The sequence below is a fragment of the Megascapheus bottae genome, chromosome 24 (genome assembly GCF_031878675.1).
Source record: "Megascapheus bottae isolate mThoBot1 chromosome 24, mThoBot2.hap1, whole genome shotgun sequence".
NCBI classification, from domain to species: Eukaryota; Metazoa; Chordata; class Mammalia; order Rodentia; family Geomyidae; genus Megascapheus; species Megascapheus bottae.
In genome coordinates this window covers 19,887,999-19,904,093 of record NC_143532.1, presented here as the reverse complement: position 1 = coordinate 19,904,093, position 16,095 = coordinate 19,887,999, and the positions used below count along the sequence as shown (strand labels likewise).

Below are 16,095 nucleotides of genomic sequence, written 5' to 3'. Positions count from 1 at the left end.
TCACCTCCTAGGGCTCTCTGCACTTTGTTTGTTTGGTATGTGTGTGCTGCTCTTGAGCTTTGAACTTAGAGCCTGGATGCTATTCTTTAGCTTTCGTTGCCCAAGATGGGGACGCCATCAGGTGTTTTTGCTGATTAATTGGAGATAAGACTCTCATAGATTTATCAGTCTTTGTTCCGTGATCCTCAGCTCTCAGCCTCCTGAGTAGCCAGGGTTACAGACATGAGCGACTGTACCTGGCTCTCCTCAGCTTTGAGGCAGGTGGCTCCTTGCTTGGCTCTCAGGTTCCACCCAGCTACACAATCTCATCCCTAGGCCTTTGTGTGTTGTCTCCAGCCAAGGTACCCTACCTTCATTTCTTCTCCTCCCCAACTTCTATTCCATTTTCAAATCCCTCTTCCAGTATCTCTGTGTGGTCTTCTCTTAGTGATGGCTCTCCCGGGACATTTTAACCCAATGTCTGTGTCCCCTTTTTCAGGATAGTATAGGACACAAGCTAGGACCTCTGTTCACATTTGTGAAATATAGCATCCGCAGAAGTATGACATGGGGACAGACAGACTCATCACAGCAGAGACTTCAGATGAATCAGTTGGATGTAGAGCTGGAGCAAGACTTTGAAAGATGAGTGGTCTATGGCGCCCCTGCCAGCAGCAGGGTCCAGCGAGCCAGTCTCAGGGTGACCAGTGGAGATCCTGGCCCTGGGCTGGAAGCATAGCTAATGCTGCTGGCTCAGTCCCACTCTGACACACTCAACACATGCTGGCTCAGCACATCTCTTTTAGTTGGCTAATTTAACATAAGAGTCTCATGGACTTTTCTGTCCGGGCTTCTTTTGAACCTTGATCCTCAGATCTCAGCCTCCTCAGTGGATAGAACTACAGGCATGAGCCACCAGCGCCTGGCTTGGGTTCTTTTTTTTTTTTTTTTTATTGCTGCGTCCTTTTCTTCCTTCCCAGAAAACATCTCACAACATAACTCAGGCTCACCTTGAACTTTCAGTTCTCTTGCCTCTGCCTTCCAAGTGCTGGGATTGCAGGCAGGAACCACCAGGCTTGGCTTAAAGTCAAGAGGGCTGGCTGACACCATTTTGCTTCCTCAGAAGGCTCCAGGATTGGATCCTTTCTGGCTTCCTCTTGGGTGTGGTGAGTCCTGACTGGAGTCCTCTGATGTGTACACCACTCGAATCATGTGGAGTTCTTTCCTCCATGTCCCTTCCTCTTCTCTAGAGACTCCTGTGGCTCATTCACTCAGCCTGACCTGATCTTTGCAAATCCTATCTGAAAGGACCCTATTTCCAAATAAGGTGGCATTCTGAGGTTCTGGGTAGACATGCATGGAGGAGGAGGGACACTCCTTCATACCAGCAACAGGGCAGGAGGCAGTCCTAGTCCATTGGCCATGTAGCCATGAACCCCTGTGTGCCATCTTGGCAGAGCCATCTAGGTAGCTAGGACCCCTTGGCTAGCCCTGGAGCCCCTAAGACTCCAATTTCCCTCCTCTCTATTGTCCCTCTGGCTAGTTATATCCTCCCTCTACATTTCAACCTGTCTCTTATATGGGGTTCTATTTGCCAAGCAGGAGTGGAGCAGAATAGCGAAGGGAAACCCGGGGTTGAGAGGTGGGCTGCTATAGGACGCTGGCCAATCTCCATGCTGGGATCTGTGTCCAGAGGGTGGCGTGGGTCTTGAAATCCCTGTGTTGTTGCTCCTGGATCAGCCACCAGAGTCTGAAGTTGTGGCCCTCAGCAGGGTTGAGCCTCATAGTCACTAATGGCTTCTAGAAGGGGCTTCCTCACAATGAACCTGCCAGGGGAGGCTGCTCCTGAAATCACATTTGAGAAATGCCTAGAAGGAGATGAGGAAGCCATGTGAGCAGAATTCTTTGTCAGAGCAGAAGGTGATGCTGGGGGCTTGTCTTGATCCAGACAGGCGGAGCTGTGCCTGGTGGCTTGACATGTCTGGAAGGCTGACAGTGGGCAGAGGCAGGGGTGAGAGCTTGGGGGCCCCGGGTGGTCTGATGCTCACTGTCCTCCCACAGGACCCTGCTGTGGCCATCCCCAAGGGAACACTCATGGCCATTTTCTGGACCACGATCTCCTACCTGGCCATCTCAGCCACCATTGGTGAGTGACTGTGGAACCTGGACACTGGGAGGGGTCATGGAGCGTGACTCGTGGTTAACAGGGAGAGTTGGGCTGGAGGACACAAGTCTTCTAGTACCACAGTCTGGAGGTCGAGGAGAAGCCCACTGGCCCACCCTCAGGCCTCTTCCTCCTTTCAGGCTCCTGTGTGGTGCGAGATGCCTCTGGGGACCTGAACAACACGGTGGCAGCCAGCTCAGGGGCCTGCGAGGGGCTGGCCTGTGGCTATGGCTGGAACTTCACTGCGTGCGCCCAGCGGCACAGCTGTCGCTACGGTCTCATCAACTACTACCAGGTCCTGGGCCTCTGGCTCTGTGTGGGACTGGGCGCCCGAATGAGGAGGTGGTTTGGGGAGCTGGGCCCTGGACTTGGGGGGAGAGGTGCTCTTCTCCTGTGCCCAGTCCTAGCTGTGAGTGGGCCTGGAGTCCTCTGGTGAGGGCTGTGGACTCCCATCGAGGTGCCAGGACCAGTCCTCAGCAGGGCCCCCGAGTCAGCTCAGCCCTCACTGTCTGCAGACCATGAGCATGGTATCCGCCTTCGCCCCCCTGATTACAGCCGGCATCTTCGGGGCCACCCTCTCCTCTGCCCTGGCCTGCCTTGTCTCTGCTGCTAAAGTCTTTCAGGTGTGGCACGGACTGGGGTCTGGAGGAAGGATGGGTGGTTAGGCTGGGGGAGGGGACCAGAGTGAGGGAGGGGCCAGGCCTGGGGAGGGACCAGGCTAAGAGGGGTCTGGGCTGAAAGCCCAGGTGGGAAGGTCCCCGGTGACTGCTGTAAAGTCCCAGAGGGCCCACGTGACAGGGTCTAGATGGAAGGGGCCAAGGGTCATGCAGGCAAATTCTTCCAGGAAGCCTCGCCTTACTATGGGGTGATTTGAGGGACCCCTGTGTCTCCCCTGGGGCCTGGTAGCTTGTCTGCAGTCTCAGCACCCAAAGCTCCCCGATGCAGTGGCCCCTCCCCCTCTGCCCTTATCCTGTATCACATCATTTAACAAAGCTAGTATTCAGGGACCAGGCTGATGAAGCCCCGCTGAGGTCATAGCACAGAGGCTGGAGCCCTGGTGGTTCTGGGGAGAGGGAGGTAGCCAGTACCAGTCAGGTGGTGAGAGTGCCATACTGTACCCACAGTGCCTGTGCCAGGACCAGCTGTACCCACTAATTGGCTTCTTTGGCAAGGGCTATGGTAAGAACAAGGAGCCGGTGAGAGGCTACCTGCTGGCCTATGCCATCGCCGTGGCCTTCATCATTATTGGTAAGAGGCTGTCAGATCTGGTGGCGGCCCTGCCTCAGTCTCCCTGGCCCAGCCTTCCTCAGCTCCTCTGCATCCTGCCAGTTGGGCACAAGGGGGTGCTCATCCAGGGGTTGGTGCTAGGACCTGAAGCTGGGGCCAGGCACCTGATTACCACACACAGCTCTGGGCCACACCCCCAGCCCCCTTTCCCCATCCAGGAAGTCTTAGAGAGGCATATGACCAACCCTTCCTCTTCCCTTTTACTCCCCTCCAGAGAGGGGAACTCCCAAGCCATGCCAGGCAGTGAGCCACTGTGCTTTGCTAGAAGGACATCAGCTACCTCCCTCTGGTTCTGCACTCCAATTCCTGACAGCTCCCCTCTCTAATGGAACTCCTAGGACTGTTTTGGAATACGGTGGTCGCTTCCTGGAGGTGCTGATACAAATGGTTTGGTCAATGTCCATGAGGGTGGATGGGCTAGACAAAGCCATTTCCTTACCTTTGGGTGAGGAGAAAGCTGCAATGGGTTAGGTTGTCTGAACAAGTAGCCTGGCGTTGCCATGTGCCTTCTCTATGGCATTGATCAAGTTGCTTCATTTCTCTGAGCATCAGTTGCTCATCTGTAGAACGGGAGCAAGAGTGCATTGCAAGTAGGGCCAGGTGGGCAGGAAAGCACCATGCCTGACCAATGTAGCTGAGGAAGCAGGGCTCAATAAAAGAGAAGCAGCAGCAACCACACACAGGAGGTGGGCATGCTGAGACAGGTGCTCTCCCCCCTGCCCCATGAGAGCAAATGGGGAGCAGAGGGGTGCAGGTGAGTCCCCCTCTCCCCAGTTTACACGCTCCTTCTTAACACAGCCATAGCCCTGCTGCCTAGCCTGGCACCAGAGCTCACCAACCCATAAGACTTACCCAACAGTCTAGGCACTGTTGCTCTGGGATGCTTCCAGACACAGAATGCTGGATCTTGGAGGCGGCGCTCATGAGCCAATGAGCAAAAGCACTCAGAACTAAGCTCAAGTCTAAGTTTCAGATCCCCCCGCCCCCCCCAAAAAAAGGACAGGTGCCCTTGCGGGATGAAAAAGCCTTAGTGGAGCCTGACCTGTGCTGGCCCCAACTCTGCTTCTTGCATACCACCGCCCCCACCCCCCTTGACACACACTCGATGTCTTTGGATCTGGGGGGGTTCTGAAGACTGTGGCATTGGTGGCTCAGGGGTACTTAGTATAGCAGCACCCAGCACCTATAGGGAAACCCGGGGGGGGCAAGACAAGAATGCACCCCCACACACGTTTATCAGGGGTGCTGGAGCCAAGTGACAGGGAAGGGAAGGAGGCAGTGTGGGTGGGGCTGAGATACAGTCACCCTGTGTCACACTGTCTCGTGTATCCTTGTTGTAGTTCTTGGTCAAAAAGAGCCCCAGCCAGTGCCCTCGGTCACCCCATAGCCTGATGGGGCTCACTCCATACTAAGACATACCACCCCCATCCTCATACAAGTGTCAGCTTACGGTTTGTGAGATACTGTCTCCAGGGGCTTCCCATTCCACAGATGTGAAGGTTGAGGCTGAGCCTTGGGGTGGACCTGCCCTGGGGTCCCCTACACCCTTTGAGTTTGGATGCCAGGCAGCTCCATGCTGGAGTCACCCAGTGGGCTTCTTCTGTCTCTTTCCCTGGGTGCCTAAAGCTGAGCTCAACACCATTGCTCCCATCATCTCCAACTTCTTCCTGTGCTCCTACGCCCTCATCAACTTCAGCTGCTTCCACGCCTCCATCACCAACTCCCCCGGTGAGCAGACCCTCCACCCATACCGGGCAGAGACCCGGAGGAGCCCGGGTGGGAGTGGGAGTCAGGGATGGAGGTGGCCAGCAGGGTAGGAGTGCAGACCTTCCTGGAGCATACCAGGCAAGGAAGTGGCTGCAGGGCCTAGCCTCCTGTGTGGTGGCATGGCCACTTGACCCTGCTCTGCATCCTGGAGGAGGTATTAGAGCCTGAGGCATGCGCACTGAGCTGGGCCTCCCCATCTCCGCCAGGGTGGAGACCCTCATTCAGATACTACAGCAAGTGGGCGGCACTGTTTGGGGCTGTGGTCTCCGTGGTCATCATGTTTCTGCTCACCTGGTGGGCGGCCCTCATCGCCATCGGTGTGGTGCTCTTCCTCCTGCTCTATGTGATCTACAAGAGGCCAGGTGTGTGACGGAGGGCTGGGTGGGTGGGCTCAGTCCCTGTGCCAGATTACCGGACAGCCAGGCCTGCCCCTGCCTCCGCTGGCTTTGCCCTTACCAGCTCTGCCCTTCCCAGAGCCCCAGGCTGGCCTACCACCTCTTTCCTCTTCCTGGGGAAAAGTTCTCATAAGGACATTACTACTTCAAGATCAAGGCCAGGCACTCCCACCGAAAGGGCCCAGAGTCAGCTCCTGGGGCTTTCACACTTTGTGTGATACCACAGTAAGTCTGGACTGCTACTTAGAAGGCAGTTCAAGGCCAGCCTGGGTGAAAAGTAAAGATCCCTCCTCAAAATCAAGTTGTCAATGGTGGCACGCACACACCTGTCGTGCAGCTGCTTGGGAGGTGCCACATTGGAACCTGAACTTGACCTTGTTTGTCAAGGTTGGGGAACACTTTGCAGCATTCAGGACCTTGATCATCTTCACATGTGCACCTCTCCAGCCTGAGTCTGAGCCCTGCCAGACAGCCCCCTCACTGCTTCCCTCCTTTCCCAACATGACCAAGGTTTTTGTTGTCATTGGTTGTGGGGCTTGCACTCAGGACCTGGGATCTGTCCCTGAGCACTTTCATTCAAGGCTAGTGCTCTAGGACTTTGAGCCACAATGTCACTTCCACTTTGTTTGAATGGTTAATTGGAAATAAGAGTCCCCCAAGAACTTTTCTGCCTGGGCTGGCATTGAACTGTGATCCTCAGATCTCAGCCACCTGAGTAGCTAGGATTACAGGCGTGAGCCACCAGCTTTGACCAGTTTTGTTTTGATTTAACTCTTGTCTGCAGAGGTGAACTGGGGCTCCTCCATGCAGGCCGGCTCCTACAACCTGGCTCTCAGCTATTCGGTGGGCCTCAACGAAGTTGAAGACCACATCAAGAACTACCGGTGACCAGAGTCTGGGTCTCCAGGCGGAACTAGGGGTGGGGGGTGGTCCAGCCTGAGGGAGGAGCACCACCTGGCCATCAGAAATTAGGACTGGCATTGTGTAGCAGGGAGCTAAGCAAGGACTCAGGGGGGGGGCAGCTCCCTATGCCTTAGTTTCCACAGTGGAAGCTGTCTTATTGGGAAGGTGATCCGGGGTAACCTCCCTCCAGAGGAACAGGGCAGGCACTCCTGGATCCACAGCCCGCAAAGCTGGTAGAGAACCCCAGACCTTTCTGCCTTCTTCCGATTGTCTGTTTATGTCTCACATTGGGAACCAGACACTTCGCTAGGCTTTATGACACACCTCTTGAGACCCATGACTAACCCCAGGCTCAAATGAGGACCCTGAGGCACACAGAGGTTAAGTAACTGACTTCTGCTTACACAGCTGGTGAACCTGACCCACTGAATCTGGCCTTGACTCATCAGAGCAGTGGCCCTTGATTGCTAGCTTGTGTTGCCTCTCTCAGAGGCTCAGCCCTCTGCTCAGGTAACACAGTGAGCTTGTAGATGGCTGGTCTCCTTATCAGCAGTCTATGCAATGTGCTGGGCAGGACAGAGCAAAGTGAAAGAATACGGTAGAGGATCAGGTGGTTAGAGCAGGGAAGGAAGAGAGAGAGTGATGGTATTACATTAAGTCTGGACGACTACTTGATCGGCAGTATGAGGCCAGACTAGGCAAAAAGTTAGTGAGACTCTATCTCAAAAAAACAAGCTGGGGCTGGGAGTATAGCCTAGTGGTAGAGTGCTTGCCTAGCATGCATGATGCCCTGGGTTCAATTCCTCAGTTCCACATACACAGAAAAGGTTAGAAGTCGTGCTGTGACTCAAGTGGTAGAGCACTTGCCTTGAGAAAGCCCAAGGACAGTGGCCAAGTCCTGAGTTCAAGCCCCAGGACTGGCAAAAGGAAAAAAAAAAAAGCAAGCTGGAGCTGGGAGCATGGCCTATGGTAGAGTGCTTGCCTAGCATGCACAAAGCCCTGGGTTCAATTCCCCAGTATCACATAAACAGAGAAGGCCGGAAGCGGTGCTGTGGCTCAGGTAGTACAGTGCTAGCCTCAAGAAAGCCTAAGATAGTGCCCAGTTCCTGAGTTCAAACCCCAGGACTAACAACAACAACAAAAAGCTGGGTATGGTGGCCCATACCTATATTCCCAGCTACTTGGGAGGTGAAAATAGGAGAATCCTAGACTAAGAGCAGCTTGGGGCAAAGTTCCCAAACATCTGCCTGAAAAACAAACTAAAAGCCAAAGGGCTGGGAGGCATGACTCAAGGGGTAGAGCACTTGCCTACCCGGCAGGTTTAAGATAAGAAAAACAAATGGGAGAGCAGACAGAAAAGTGAGACACAGACAGAAAGTGAGTCCCAAGGCCATGCCAGGGGTCAGGACATTGTAGGAACCAGGTGAGCTTCCAAGTCACCTCACTTAGTGCCGGGAACCCAGGGACCTCTCCTGATGGTTCTTTCCCCTTCCACCTTTCTTACTCAGTCCCCAGTGCCTGGTGCTCACCGGTCCTCCCAACTTCCGCCCAGCCCTGGTGGACTTCGTGGGCACCTTCACCCAGAACCTGAGCCTGATGGTCTGCGGCCACGTGCTCATTGTAAGTGTCCCCAGAAGATGGGGCAGGACCATGGGGACTGCTGGAGGAGAAGTGCCCATGCCACATCCCCAGGGCAGGGGGCAGCAGGCGCTGGCCAGGCTGCCTGCCTGTAGGTCTCTAAACCTTCCTGGCTGCCAGTGCACCAGCCCTCACCTGCCCACTCCCCTATAAGTCTACAAAGGAAAGCTGACACCTCTGTGGGTCTGGGCCAGGGCAGGAGAGGGTGAAGGTAAGCCCCCTGAACCCACAGGGACCCCGTAAGCAGAGGATGTCCGAGCTCCGGCTTATTGCCAGTGGGCACACCAAGTGGCTGAACAAGAGGAAGATCAAGGCCTTCTACTCGGACGTCCTGGCTGAGGACCTGCGCAGTGGGGTCCAGATTCTCATGCAGGTGTGCCTGGTGTACCTGAACCACAGAGGGCCCAGGGGTCTAGTGGAGGCCCTTTTATTGAAACAGGAGTCCCTCTGCCCCCCAATCTTTCTTGAATCTTCTGGGATCCTGGTACCTGATGTGAAAGCCTTCAGGGCTGAGGGTCTGACCACAGCCAGTCCCTGCCTTAGTTTCTATTTTATTCAGTTATAATTTGTATGCTATAGGTGAAAAAAGAAAACTCTGAGAGCTTGATAAATGCTTGCATCTCTAGACCCCAGCCAACTGTGTGTGTTTTAGCTCCAGAACATTCCACTGAGCAACGAACCCTCAGCTCTGTGTGAAATGAAAGGCATGGATGAAATATGGTTAATCCTGACAGCATAGGAAAGTCCGTCCGTCCAGTAGTTTTAAATGTTTCTCTCTGTGTGTGTGTGTGTGCGTGCGTGTGTGTGTGCGTGTGTGTGTGTGTGTGTGTGTGTGTGTGCATGCAAGTACTCTAGTCTTGGATTTGAAGCTGTGGCATTGAACCTTCTCAGCTTGCTTGCTTGCTTAACTGGCACTCCACCACTTGAGCCATACCTCCAGCTTGACTTTTTGCCAGTTGTTTGGGAGTGAGAGGTTTATTGATGTCTCTGCTCAAGCTCACACCAAAGCTCAGTATTCCAGATCTCAGCCAAGTCTCGAGGATAACAGGTGTGAGCCATTAATAGCTGGCTAATTGTATACTTTACAAGGGTTAATTCTGTGATGTATAAATGAAGAACTCTCTAAGCTTTACATCCAAAAAATCACATTTCTTATGAGAAATGAGTTGTCAGAGAAGCAGGGGCTGGGCAAATCCAGAAGCGACAGGATGGTCATCCCTCCACCCAGGCTCCGGGGATCCACAGGGGCGGCTCCTACACTAGCGGCACCTTCTTGTGGTGTGTCCAGGTAGACCTGACTCTGGAGGGGGTTTGTGTCTTCTGAGCCCCCACAGGTCACATGGATGGAAGCTGGGCTGAAGGAGAGCCACTCCCTGATCACAGAATGGTCCCCCCTTCCCTACTGACCTTCGCCCCCACCCCTGGCAGGCTGCAGGTCTTGGGAGACTGAAGCCCAACATCCTGGTGGTGGGGTTCAAGAAGAACTGGCAGTCGGTTCACCCAGCCACAGTGGAGGATTACATTGACATTCTGCAGTGAGTGGGGTGCAGGCGGGGACGGGAGGGGGGCAGAATCTGTTGATGTGGCCCATGGGGTTTCCTAGATCTGGGAAGTTGGGGGGAGGATGAGCAGGCGCCAGGAGAAGCTGAATTCCATTTGCTCAAGGCTGAACAGGGAGCAGATGTGGGGTGTGTGTGTGTGTGTGTGTGTGTGTGTGTGTGTGTGTGTGTGTTCCTTTCTGACCTATGGGGCCATGGACACCAAACAAGGTCCATGGGGATCCAGCAGGGAACCCCAAGAGTGAAATGGGCCGGGTGCAGGACACCAGGGAGCAGTGTGGCCTGTGGCACACTGTGACAATTGGCTTCAGTCAATTGCATCCCTGAGGAAATGCGGGCAGTGTGTTGCCAGATCTCTTTTGATCTTCCACAGTAGCTAAAAATCTAGGTGTGCATGAAAGCCTGTGTCCACCTGTGGGCTTCAGAAGGCCAAGGCTGCCCTCTGAGGTTGTTTCACGTTCCACTAATGGGGCCAGACCCCTGGACTGGAGCAGACTGTTTCCTGATTCTTCCAACTCCAGGCTAAGCAGAGTCCACGGGCAGAAGGCCTGGGCTGCTTGCTGCCTTTATGATGCATGAAAAGATGACAATGGGGACAGAGTATGACTTAGGACCCAAGTGGTCCCGGATGATGCTTCAGTTCTGTCTGTGTGTTACACAGATAGGGAAACTGAGGCTCTAGTAAGGGAAGGAATATGGCAGGAGGTATTATGATCTCTGGGGAGCAGGTCACTTCCGGGAAGGGAGGCTGAACTCAGCCTCCTCATTTCAGCGATGCCTTCGACCTCAACTATGGCGTGTGTGTCCTGAGGATGCGGGATGGCCTCAATGTCTCCGAGGTGCTGCAGCCCCACGGTGAGTGTGGATCGAGCTGCTTGTGAGTTGGAAGCCTTTGGCTCAGGAGGGCACGGCTGGGAGATGGAGCAACCTGGCTTCTGTCCCAGAGTGGGGAGAAGCAGAGCCTGCAAGGAGCTGGAGGGAGAACGTAACCAGGTGCCCTGAGCCTTAAGCACCCTGGAAGAGGAAGACTTTCCTCTTGATGCTAGGGGATCCCCAGAAAATGAGGAACTTAGAGGTGCCAGGCAAGGAAATCATGCAGACCCAACGGCACCCTCTTCTGCAGTTAATCCTGTGTTTGACCCAGCGGAGGATGGCAGAGGCACCAGCAAGAGTGGGGTGGGGCCTTCTGCATCTGGCACAGGTCAGTCCCTGCACTTGGAGGTTTCAGGGTGCTCTGCCTTGTGAGTGGGACGCTGGAGGGGTCTAGCCACAGTTAGAGATTGTCAGCCATGGATGGAGAAGGTAGCTCAGTGGTAACGTGTTTGTCTAGAATGCATGAAGCCCCGGGTTCCAGTCCTAGCAGCCCCCCCACCACTGTCCTTCCAAAAACAGATTGCTGGCACCACTTCTCACCCATATCCTGCAGGGGTCGGGGGTGAGGGGAGGAAAGGAATCTGTGACAGATTCAAGGGCATCCTGTGACATTTGTGAGGGGTACAGGAGTGTTCAAAAGGAAGGGCATCCCCCCATCAAATACCCCCAGTACCTCCCAAATGTGGGGATGGAGAGGGAGAGGGAGGGGCATCAGGCTTTTCCAGGTCCCCCCACTGCTGCCCATGTGCCCAGATGACGTGTGGCAGCTGGCAAGGCCTTTCTTCCACAGTAGGCACTGAGGCCCTGGACGAGCAGGCCCGCACCATCTTCCAGTCAGGGCAGGGCACGAAGACCGTGGACATCTACTGGCTCTTCGATGATGGAGGTCAGGCTCTCAAGTCCATCCTGGCCCTGGCTGTGCCTTCTTCTTAGCCTCCCTTTCCTGGGCTTCTCTGGTGGCAGGTACCCAGAATCCAGCAGAGGGAACAGCCAGGATCCCCGGCCACAAATGAGCTCAGATTCTGGGGAACTCTCTGGCCTCTAGTCTTTCAGCTGTAAAAATGGAGGCCCCTGAGTGGAGCAGCTGAGGCCAACAAGAGCCAGAACCTTCTGACTGGCTGACCTTGGATGTTGGGGACTGTAAATGAGGAAGCTGGGTGGGTGACAGGAAACGGTAGGAATGTTCCCAGATACTACCTGGCTTGGTCATCTTAAAGCAAGACTTTCAAACTTTACCTTTCCAGCCTTTGATAGAGCCAGAGAGAGACAATATCTCAACACTACAGAATGCAATCAACCCCGCACCCGCAGGTTTTACATCCATGGCTTCAGCCACTCTCCTATTGGAAAAATTCAGAGAAAAAAATGTCTTAGCCATTTGCCCTACCCTGACATTGCAAGGACACGAAAGAAGCTGGGTGCTGGTGGCTCATGCCTGCAATCCTAGCTACTCAGAAGGCTTAAGATCTGAGGATTATGCTTCAAAGCTAAATGGGGCAAGAAAGCCTGTAAGACTCTTATTTCCAGTGAACCACTAGAAAATTGGAAGTGGAGCCAAATTTTAAAAACGCCTTACTATAGGGGTGCTGTGCTGCTGCATTCAGTACTATACCCTGGCCACAGGGACTTCAGGACAGCTATTAAGGGACAAGGGACAGCTGTGGGCTTCGCTGAGCGAAGTCTCTGCCATGACTGAGGCCAATGCTTCTAACAATGATAGCCAAAGTCAGCTGAACACTTGCTACATGTGTGGCTGACCCCAGGGGCTCTGGGGACTAACCAGATGCCACTTCCTTCTTCCTAAAAGGAAACTGAGGACCCAGGATTAGGCACTAGAGATACAGTGGCTGCCTCTCAGCCTTGGTGGAGAGATGACAGGCAGACTGGGGTCAAGGGTCAGGAATCCCTTTAGTTAGATGTTTGGTTTTCTGTCAAATCCCACTGATCCACCTGTCCATGAGCAGAACTCCATTATTCCATGCCAGCTTGTTCAGACCATTGGCCATAAAAGCCCGAATCACCATGGTTGTTGGGGAGAAATCACTGAGGTCTTACACAGACAGAGAAACTGAAGCCCAGCAAGGAGCAGGGTTGTTTTTTTTTTTTTTTTTTTTTTTTTGTGGCAGGGTGGGTTGGGGACCCACATAGTTGGCTACCCTCCCACCCCCTCCTGATTGTTTTCCTCTTGTCTCTGGGGACCCTCCCATGCCAGGCCTCACCCTCCTCATCCCCTATCTCCTCCGCCGCAAGAAGAGATGGGGCAAGTGCAGGGTCCGAGTGTTTGTGGGAGGCCAAATCAACAGGATGGACCAGGAAAGGAAAGCGTAAGTAGATGGGATGGCTGGGGTCACATCTCCCACTCCCTAGACTCCCAGGGAGACTCGGATGGTCCCACGCCATAACGGTGATGACCTGGGCTCTATGGACTAGGCCTCTTTCCCTTTCTGGTGTGTTCTGGACTCTTTGTAAAGTGACTTTTGTATGAGTGAGCCAGTACTAGGGCTCCAACTCTGTGCCTTACGTTCTCCCTTGGCTCTTTATGGTCATGGTTGGCGCTCTACCAATTGGACCATACGCTTCTGGCTTTCTGCTAGGAGCCTCATGGACTTTTCTACCCGGAGTTGGCTATGAACTGTGATTGTCTCAGATCTCAGCCTTCTGACTAGCTAGGATGATAGGTGTGAGCCACCAGCACCTGGCACAGATACTTTTACTTCTCCTTTAATTCTGTGGCCAACTGGGTGAGAGGTCTAGGTTTCATGTTGTTCTGTGCTTCTGCTTCTGCCCAAACAAAAGCAGCATGCCTGGGCTTGAAGACTTGACAGTCAACAGCCTCAGGCTTGCATTCAATGACCCTGGCTTATTTATATGGGCTTTAATTGCTACCTCTTTCTAGCAAGAGATGCTGTGGGTTTTATTTTTCTTTAGATCCTAAGATTTCCTCCTCTAAGTATATTTTTCCATTTCCATTATTATAATGAGAAGCATTTTATAAAGACAAGAGGAAGCCAGGCACTGGTGGTTCACACCTGCAATAGTAGCCACTCAGGAGGCTCAGATCTGAGAATCATGGTTCAAAACTATCCTGAGCTGGAAAGTCTGTGGGATTCATGTCTCCAGTTATCAAAAGAAGTGGAGCTGCAGCTCAAGTGGTAGAGTGCTAGCTAGCCTGTTCATTAGAGATGGCCCTAGGCCCTGAGTTCAAGCCCTAGGCTGGCATCAAAAAAGAAGGAGCAGGAGGAGGAGGAGGAGGAAGTGGAAGAGGAAGAGGAGGAGGAGGAAGATTTATTTAGCTTACAGTTTTAGAGATGCAAGGCGAGGGCCCTGAAGTGACATAGGACATCATATGACAGAAACAGAGCACATGTGTTTGGTCATTTTCTCCTCATAAAACTGCCAGGATTCAATTGTGGAGACTCTGATGACTTTATCCAATCTTAACCACCTCCAATAGGCCCCACACTAAGCCCCCTAGCACCTCACGTAGAGTATTAATTTCAACCCGAGCTCAGACCATATTCAAATCATAAGTCACAATGGGAGCTGATTTGAACAGCTGGGCAACTGTGGCTTTAGAACAAGGTCAAGTGAGGTCAAAGAAAGTCAGGTGACTGCAGGTGCCAGTGGCTCACGCTTATAATCCTAGAGCTGCTCAGGAGGCTGAGATCTGAGGATTGTGATTTGAAGCCAGCCAGGGTAGGATGGTCTGTGAGACCCTTATTTCCAATTAATCACCAAAAAGAGCCAGAAGTGGTGGAGTGGGTCAAGTGATAAAGGGCTAAACTCTACCAAAAAAACCTCAGGAAGAGTGCTCAGGCATTGAGTTAAAGCTTCATGACTATCTCTGTCTCTGTCTCTCTGTCTCTGTCTCTCAGTCTCTGTCTCTGTCTTTCTCACTGTCTCTTTGTCTCTCTGTCTGTCTCTCTGTCTGTCTGTCTCTCTGTCTGTCTCTCTCTCTCTCTCTCTCTCTCTCTCTCTCTCTCTCTCTCTCTCTCGCTTTCACACACACACACACACACACACACACACACACACACACACACACAAACACACACACACACTTTGTAGCGACCCTAGGGCTGTGATAGGAGGAAACCTTTGGTTTGAGCTACCCTTTTCCCCTGCCAGGATTGCACCTTTTCTTCCAATCACCCCAGCAGTCCCATCTCTATCCTCTCCTTGCTGAGGATTTTACCTCTAAAGGCCTCTTTCCCTCTGAAGACCAAGGACAGTATCGCTTGGGGACAGCAGCACCTGGCCTCTGGGCTCTCCAGGAGTAAACAAGCTAAGAAGGCCCAGTGGCAGTCTCAGCTTCCCAGGCAACAGCTGGGCCTCCTGGGACTGGCTGAGCTCAAGGCTGTGGCACATATAACAACAGTGTGTCCTTGTGCAGATGTTATGCAAACTCCTTGGTCACCTAACCAGTTTTGGCTGGGTCACATGACGCCGGCCTTCTGGTTTTGCCTTTGCCTACCCAGTAAGACTGCGCACAGATCTGCTTTCAGATCCTTCCACTGCCAGGTTCAGAAGCCCGCAGAGGCTTGACTGCAGGGCCTAGACAGTTAGGGAAGACTGTGTTCCACCCCTGTGCCCATTGCTGTGACTTGACTACCTGCATTCCTTCTATCAGCGTGGCCAGTGGTCCCTAACCTCATCCAGAGCCCATGGCTCTGACTCGGTGATAGAACTCAGGCAGCTGTGCTGCTCTGAAGACTCCTTTGTGCACAGTCCCCTGCCCCACCCTCTTTACCCAGCATGCACCGTCCAGCTGGATCATCACCTCCTCTGTGGAACTTTTTGTTGTTGGTGGTGGTGGTTGTGGGGCTTGAATTCAGGGTATGGACACTGTTCCTGAGTTTTTTGCTCAAGGCTAATGCTCTGCTGGTTTGAGCCACAGCTCCACTTCCGGTTTTCAGGTGGTTCACTGGAAGTAAGAGTCTCACGCACTTTCTTGCCTGGGCTAGCTTCAAACTATAATCCTCAGATCTCAGCCCCCTGAGTAGGACTACGGGTGTGAGCCACCGGCTCTTTCTTGGCATCACCTCCTTTGTGAAGTCTTCCCTGACTGCCGCTACCTGGCTTGTGCCCTTACATTGTTTGGCCCTACCTGCTGCTCCTGATTCTCAGCTTCTGTTACCTTTGTTTCTTCAGCCACTTTTATTGTATTTTATTTTCATTTTGATGATACTAGGGTTTGAACTAAGGACCATACCCTTGCTAAGCTGGTGCTCTCCTGCTTGAGCCACCCCTCCAGCTCTTTTAACTTTTAGATTGTTTTACAGATAGTGTCTGGGCTTCCTAAGGTATTGATCCTCTTATGTAGCGGGGATTACAGGCATGAACCTGAGGTCAAACCCTAATACTGCCATGAGAAGAGAGAAGAGAGGAGGAGGAAGAGGAGGAAGAAGAAGGGGAGGAGGAGGAGGAGGAGGAGGAGGAGGAGGAGGAGGAGGAGGATTCTAGGCTTTGCCCATATCAGCTGATCTGAAGCTGATACATTAAAATCTGAGCCCCAGTGGAAAAGAGATGG

The 16,095-nt window shown here is 53.1% G+C and overlaps 1 protein-coding gene across 2 annotated transcripts in view; it reads left to right on the top strand.

The window, feature by feature from the left end:
* The window catches only part of Slc12a3 (solute carrier family 12 member 3), a 29,655-nt gene that overhangs the window by 5,290 nt on the left and 8,270 nt on the right, over nt 1-16,095 (top strand). For both annotated transcript variants that reach the window (XM_090357607.1, XM_090357608.1), the window contains exons 9-22: nt 2,041-2,125; nt 2,284-2,438; nt 2,659-2,766; nt 3,268-3,391; nt 5,057-5,158; nt 5,404-5,559; nt 6,377-6,476; nt 8,004-8,115; nt 8,366-8,506; nt 9,562-9,668; nt 10,465-10,547; nt 10,816-10,893; nt 11,356-11,451; nt 12,778-12,889. In XM_090357607.1, the coding sequence (XP_090213733.1) occupies nt 2,041-2,125; nt 2,284-2,438; nt 2,659-2,766; nt 3,268-3,391; nt 5,057-5,158; nt 5,404-5,559; nt 6,377-6,476; nt 8,004-8,115; nt 8,366-8,506; nt 9,562-9,668; nt 10,465-10,547; nt 10,816-10,893; nt 11,356-11,451; nt 12,778-12,889 (1,559 nt within the window). The remainder of the gene's footprint in view (nt 1-2,040; nt 2,126-2,283; nt 2,439-2,658; nt 2,767-3,267; nt 3,392-5,056; nt 5,159-5,403; nt 5,560-6,376; nt 6,477-8,003; nt 8,116-8,365; nt 8,507-9,561; nt 9,669-10,464; nt 10,548-10,815; nt 10,894-11,355; nt 11,452-12,777; nt 12,890-16,095) is intronic.